The following is a 7,837-nucleotide window of genomic DNA, read 5'->3' on the forward strand; positions in this document are numbered from 1 at the left end:
TGTAATGAAAATGCCAAAGGTAACTCTGTATTATTCTTTAGTCATTAAAATGGAAAACACTTTTTTTTATTCAGTTTTTAATTTGATCTATTTTGTCCTATTCTCTAGTTTACATCAGTTAAGCTTAAATCTACTTGCATGTATACAGGTGTTTACTGACTACATATAAGATATACGAAGGCTCAGCTATTGAGAATTAGAATGATAGGCCAAGGTAGAAAATCTTAACAGGTCGGCTATGGCTTTGCTCACTACCCTGGATTTTAAGTATAGTATATTTTCAGAAATTTATACATTCAAACTAAGAGTTTTAAATAATGGAAACCCTCTCATTTCCCTTTCCATATGCAGTGTCACTCCAGTAGAAACCATGGAGAAGAGAAATGCTACCTCAGATTTTATTCTCCTAGGACTCTTTAAGCACACAAGGCCCCATCTCTTCCTCTTCATTTTGGTACTGACTATAGCCATTGCTTCTCTGACTGGCAATGCCCTCATGATTCTACTAATTCACAGAGATCACCGGCTCCACACACCTATGTATATTCTCCTGAGCCAACTCTCCCTCATGGACGTGATGCTGGTTTTAACCATTGTGCCTAAAATGGCATCTGGTTTCCTAACAGGCAAGAGGTCCATTTCCCCTGCAGGCTGTGGGTTACAAATCTTTCTTTTACTCACCACAGGTGGTGGAGAGTGTTTCCTACTGGCAGCCATGTCCTATGACCGTTATGTAGCTGTGTGTCACCCATTAAGATATTCTACCCTCATGAACTGGCAACGGTGCTTGCAAATGACTATGGGGTCTTGGTTCATGGGAGCAGCTGATGGACTCATGCAGGCAGTTACCACCCTGAGTTTCCCTTTTTGCAATTTTCATGAAATCAATCACTTTTTCTGTGAGGCCCCGATGTTGGTGCGCTTGGCTTGTACTGACACTTCAGTCTTTGAATATGTCATGTACGTTTGTTGTGTGTTAATGCTCTTGGTACCTTTCTCCCTCATTCTGACCTCGTATAGTCTTATACTAACTGCAGTTCTTCACATGAGTTCTACAGAAGCCCGCAAGAAAGTCTTTGCCACATGCTCATCACACTTGTCTGTGGTGGGACTCTTTTATGGGGCTGCCATTTTTATCTATATGAGGCCTAAGTCCTACAGATCAGCTAATCATGATAAGATTGTGTCAGCTTTCTATACTATTTTCACTCCTATGCTGAACCCTCTCATCTATAGTCTGAGGAACAATGAGGTAAAAACAGCCTTGAAAAGGTTGCTTGGAAACCTTGCTAACTTAAAACTTCAATAAACTTACATTATTGTGTATGGTTATCTATTCTCAAAATTGTAAGAATTTCAAATAATACTACTATTTTGTGCATTTCATAATAATCTTTTAAAAATTTTCAAATAGAGTCATGGTATATAGCACTGTAGTATAATCACTCGACCACAACTTCTGTTTGAACTGCAATGTGAGTTGTTCAAACTTACTAGCTGCTCCTAAGAAATCCTATACAGTTTCATTATGAGTTGGGATTGATTTGATTGCACTTAACTACAACATGCAAAAATTGATGAAATACATGTTTGAGCTTAGTTTCTTGGATATCATTACAATAGACATTTGACTATAGTTTTTAAATCCATGATTCTCAAAATCATATAATATCATTACTCACAGAATAAAAATATTATTGGATTGAAGAACAAAAACACAAGTAACAAAAACGAAACAAAACCAAAAAATTTAGAACTTCACCACAAACACAAACAATTATTTTCACCAATGAACTTTGTCAAGTAAGCAGGGAGACAATGTACAGATTGGAGGAAAATATTGTGGAGAACTACATATTGAATAAGGACCTCTGGTAGCGTAGTGGTTACGAATCGGGCTGTGAAATGCAAGGTCACCAGTTTGAAACTACCAGCTGTTCCGTGGGAGAAAGATGAGGCGTTCTTCTCCTGTAAAGATTTACAGCCTCAGAAACCCTGTACAGGGTCGCTATGAGTCAGAAGCAACTCCACGGCACTTAACAACAACAACAACAATAACATATTGAATATATGTTTGATACCCAATATGTAGAAAGTGGTGCTCTGATGTGACTCTGTGGGTTGATGAGCTGGACTGCTATGTCTGTTTAAACCACAAGGTTGGTGATTCAAGCACACCAGCTGTTTTTCAGAAATGCTATACCGGGTCACTATGGATCAGAACCCATTCGTTGCCAATAAGAACAGCGTATAGAAAGTATCACTAAACTATCAGAAAAAAATGTGAAAAAAACTGATTTTCAAAGGGGCAAAATACTTGAATAGACATCTCACCAAAGAAGAAATAGAAAGTACCAATAAGCGATTAAAAAGATACTTACCCACCGTTGTCATTGTTTGTTATTAAGTGCCATCAAGTGAGTTCCAACTCATAAGCATCCTGTATAAGGTTTCCAAGGAGCAGGTGGTGGGTTTGAACCATCAATCTTTTGCTAGAAATCCAGTGTTTATCCTATAATGCCACACCAGTACTTCATCAGTGTTACTGGAGCTGCTTAAGGAGTTGCCAAACAATATGCAGATTCAAAAAGGAAGGGTTTTATTGTGCCACCACCTAGCTCAGTGGATCCACATCCAAAGATCGAGCCCCTACATTTGGAGTTACAAAGACTTTTATAGGGTTGCTACCAGGAAGGACAACTGGTGGGGTGAGGGATGCCTCATTAGTTATGGTCTGTAAAGATATGTCCTTTTACAGAAGAACGAAGGTGAAGCAGGTTAGAAACAGGCAGGGTCATCCCACACACAGCGTTTTCTATTGGAGGCGTTGGGGACTTTCCTTTATCTAAGTTTCAGTTTCTCAGAAATGGTCTGGAATCCTGTCTCATCAGTAGTCATTGTTGTTATTGATCTTAGGTACTGTCAAGTTGTTGTTGTTGTTGTAAGGTGCCATTGAGTCATAGTGACCCAATGCAAAACAAACCGAAACACTGCCTGATCCTGGGCCAACCTTACAATTGTAGCCACGTTTGAGCCCAATGAATGATACTGCCATTTTGCCAATCCATCTCGCTTGGGGTCTTCCTCTTTTTCTCTGACCCTTCACCTTATCAAGCATGATATCCTTCTCCAGCGACTGGACTCTCCTGACAATATTTTCAAAGTATAAAAGATGAAGTTTGACCATCTTGGCCTCCAAGGAGCACTCTGGTTGTACTTCTTCCAACATAGATCTGTTGGTTCTTTTGGCAGACCATCGCACTTTGAATATTCTCCTCCAATACCAGAACTCAAAAGCACTGATTTTACTATGGTTTACTTATTCACTGTCCAGCTTTCACATGCATATGTGGTTATTGAAAATACCATGGCTTGGGTCAGGCACACCTTAGTCCTCAAGCTGACATCTTTGCTCTTCAACATTTTAAAAAGGTCTTGTACAGCAGACTTGCCCAATGTAATCCATCATTTGATTTCTTGACTGCTGCTTGCATGAGTTTTGATGGTTGATCCAAGAAGAATGAAGTCCTTAACAACTTCAATTTTTTTCCCATTGATAAGAATGTTGTTTATTGGTCCAGTTCAAGAGATTATTTGATTAGGCAAATGTACCAAAGTAAGTAAAAAAATAATGATACAAAATCATAGTAAGCTACTATTAAATAAAAATGTCACAGTGTAAACACTATTTTTCAACGTGTATTTTGTCTAAGTTTATACAATTCTGAAAATTTTGTTTCCATTTGTCTAACTCTTCACACCAAATTCTGGACTCTTTAATTTACACTATACCAAATGGATCTTTAAAGAACTCAAATAATGTGCCTTTTATATATACTCTAATTTTCTGAAATAAGAAGAAGTCTGAAGGGCAGCATCAGGACTAATGTAAGCAGCCTTGGTAGTGTAGTTGGTTACACCTCGGGCTAAAAATTGTAAGGTCAGCAGTTTAAATTCACCAGCCACTCCATGGTTAAAAGATTGGCCTTTCAGCTCCAGTAAATATTTACAGCCTCTGAAACCTTACATGTGGCTGCTTTTGAGTCAGAACCAGCTTGGCAGTATACAGCAGCAGCAGGATAGCCAATGAAATTATTATCGGACAGCCTTTGCTACTCTCAAAGTATGATCAAGTACATTTTCCTAGGAGCAAATTTTCCTGATTTTTTTCTTACCAATGCAGTTTTCTGTTTTTAAGACTTCTTCATAATAATCCCCCTCATTGTCCTGTATTCTTTAAAAATATATATATTAAGACTGTCCATTTTGAGCAGCCAAAACCAGTCATCCTAACCTTTTGAATTTCAAGAGCTCTCTGCTTTGAATTTCACTATTGTTATTGGATTTTTGTTATTTTGTTTGTTTTTTCCTGGTGTGGGACCATGGGTTAATGCACTGGGCTGCAAGGTTGGTTGGAACTACATGATGGGGTGGTTCAAGCTCAGCAGGTGTTCCTCAAAAACCCAATACTGGGTCGCTATGGGTCCAAAAGAACTAAATGGCACTAGACAACAACCACAACTGAGAGAAATTTTCTTCAGCCATTCATCACAGAGACATTTTTATAAATGTTTTGTTTGGAATGAACTCATGCTTGTATGTATGGGAAACCTGCTAGTAATATTTATTGATTTCTCTTTAATTAGAGACTATGGTGTAGTACTAGACACTTTGAGTAGGAGGGATGTAAAAAGGTGTAGTTATTGCTTCAACAGCACTGAGTTTTTCTTACATTTGATGGCAAATAACTGAAATGGATAGTGGTGACACATATTATGAATAACAACAGAATTGTACATGCAAGTAAGTTAGAAATGGAATGTTTTGTTACATATATACTTACACATACACACATAGAGATATAATAGAAACCAAAATTTCTCTATCAAACCAGGTTTATTTATTAAAACTTGACCAATTTTATACTAAGAATGTACTGAAACTTATCAAATTATTTTAAGCAGCTTTATTTTTATATGAATTACTTCTCAATAATAATCCACATGGAGAGTCTTAGATACATGAATCAACATAGCAAGAAGTAGTAAAACATTAAATTAATTGACCTTTGTTTGAGTTACCATTTTTGAGCACTAATCATTTGTTATGTACCAAGCAAAAATGTTTCTAGATTATTCTGTGCGCTTATAGAAATCGTATGTGGTAAATTTAAGGATAGTAATTTCTCTTTTCTAGATGATGAAACTGAAACTTGCTAAGTACAGATTATTTCAATATCATGCAGTAGTTAAATGTTAAAGTAGCTCTTCAAACATTTTTCTAACTGTTATACTCTACATAGTTACAGTCTTTGATTTATGTTTCATAGCAATAATATTTGTATTTGTAAGATTCAAACCCAAAGAGAAAAGAGAACATTATTTTTAAGCATGATTAAGATCCATGAAAAAGAGGAATGCATATTTATATAATGTAAATTTTATGTTCAATCATTTGATTATTTAGTCAGTTCTTCTTCTGTGATGGATGCCAAATCTTTAAATGTATGTATCCTTTAAATTACACAATATACATCTTTGACCAGTTTTTAGTCATAATAGAAAAATGGAGTATATTTCAAAGCATACCACTGCTAAATGCTCTTTCTTTCTTGTAACTGTGTATAAGGATGTTTAAGAAGTATACTAACAGTTTAGACTTTATGTTCATAAGTATAAACTATTTTTATTATATTTTTATTTAATTTTTCACCTGGTGATACAGAGTTTTTAGTGGTGAATATGACCCAGTCATCCACTTCATGTTAGTTCTGAGAGTCACTTTAGCTTTGTGAATGCACAGATACTAGATTATTCACGTGCAAAGCACAGAGCACTCCCAAATGGCTGAGGTATATGAAGAAACAAGACATCATTTTTTTTTTTTTTTTTCAGAATGTCTATTAAATGAAGTCATGGCTAGAAAATCATGACAGGAAATCATGGTAATCAAAATTAATGGTAGTCACTGTCTGGATAGAAAATTGGCTTGTTGTTAATGATAAGCACCATTGTATTGGTTCCAACTAATCGTTAATGTCATGGTTCAAGCCTATCTTGTGGTCCAGGCCTTGTCCCACAATTCCACACCAGGACTGCTGGAAAATTACTTAGTGAATTTTATATTATAATCTAAATTCACAGTGGTAGTGGTGGTGGTGGTGTTTGTGTGCCGTTGAGTCATTTCCAATATATAGTGACCCTGAATAGGATCTGAAGCTGTAAATCATCACAGGAGTAGAAAGCCTCATCTTTCTCCTGCAGAACAGTTGGTGATTTCGAGCTGTTGACCTTGAGGATAATTTTTGTTGTTGTTGTCAGGTGCCATCAAGTTGGAACCGACTCATAGCGACCCCATGGACAGCAGAACGAAACAATGTCCGATCCTCCCTACTGCTGCCACACTTTATGCCATCAATGATGCCACCTGGCCAATCCATCTCATTGTGCATCTTCCTCTTTTTCACTGACCCTCCATCTTAGCCAGCATGACATCCTTCTCCAGCGACTGTTCCCTCCTGACAATATGTCCAAAGTATGAGAGATGAAGTTTAGCCATCTTGGCCTCCAAAGAGCACTCTGGCTGCACTTCTTCCAAAATCTATTGGTTCTTTTGGCAGTCCATGGCACTTTTAGTATTCTCCTCCAACACCACAATTCAAAGGCATCAATTCTTCTACGATCTTCCTTATTCACCGTCCAGCTTCCGCATCCATATGAGGTTATTGAAAATACCATGGCTTGGGTCAGGTGCACCGTCACTGCCAGAGGTCCTTTAAACACATAGGATGACAGAAAATTTAAGAAATAAACTAATTTTTAAATATACAAGGCACAATAGCAAAGAGATTTGAGAAACATACATCATTTAAGATTCACATAAATTATCCTGGAAGAGCTAAATATGCCACTAGACAGCAGTGATAAGTCAAGAATTGTTTACCTTGCTTATTATTTTCATGAAGAAAACACAGTTACTAAACATCTTCTCTCTTAGGAGCTCTGGTAGCGTAGTGGTTACGAATCGGGCTGCGAACCTTAAGGTCAGCGGTTCGAAACTACCAGCTGCTCTGCGGGAGAAAGATGAGGCTTTCTACTCCCGTAAGGATTTACACCCTCGGAAACCCTGTACGGGGTCACTATGGGTCGGAACCGACTCGACGGCACTTAACAACAACAACAACAACAAACATCTTCTCTCTTAGTGAATGAAATTGATACATGAAAAAAAGTTATGGAAACTTCATTGTGTATTTCCTTCTGCCACCAGAGTAGATTTAAGAACATATTTATCAGAAGGTGATATATTAAATTTATAAAATATGGTAAGCAAAAATATTAAGGGGAAAAATAATGAATTAAATCAAGTGGATAATCAAGAGGAAACTTAATTACAAACATATGATGAACATTATATTCAAGCAATGTAAAATGTTAGTAACAATTATTCAGGGGTATATATACGTAGGAATAATTTTCAAATAAATAATAGTACAGATCACTTATAAATGCAAAATATTAAAGGTAAAATCAACATTAAAAAGATAATTTATAGTTTTCAGAGTGCATGTGTCAAGAATGAGAAAAGATGTAATACTAATGACACACTCTGCCACAAAGAGTGACAAGCCAATAGAATGTGGAAATCATTGAACAATATAATTATTTTTTTTCATACGAAAGTAAAATTCTGCTGATGATCACTTTTAAAAACTGCTGCAATAGCTCATTAACTGGGAGCTGTTAGAAATTCAAGCCATATTCTTAAGAAGACGTGGAATCAGGTGTATTTTCATGAAACAGAGAACACGAGAGAGATGTTATTTACTCTTTATTGA

General features: G+C 36.6%; 1 protein-coding gene across 1 annotated transcript; it reads left to right on the plus strand.

Annotated features, from left to right (window-relative positions):
• Window positions 1-370: 370 nt before the first annotated feature.
• Window positions 371-1,309, plus strand: LOC102816332 (olfactory receptor 2T33-like). The gene has a single exon (XM_006877077.1). It carries the CDS (start codon window positions 371-373, stop codon window positions 1,307-1,309), a length of 939 nt encoding a protein of 312 aa, XP_006877139.1.
• The last annotated feature ends 6,528 nt before the right edge of the window (window positions 1,310-7,837 follow it).

This window comes from Chrysochloris asiatica, unplaced genomic scaffold (genome assembly GCF_000296735.1).
Source record: "Chrysochloris asiatica unplaced genomic scaffold, ChrAsi1.0 scaffold00441, whole genome shotgun sequence".
Taxonomy (NCBI): Eukaryota; Metazoa; Chordata; class Mammalia; order Afrosoricida; family Chrysochloridae; genus Chrysochloris; species Chrysochloris asiatica.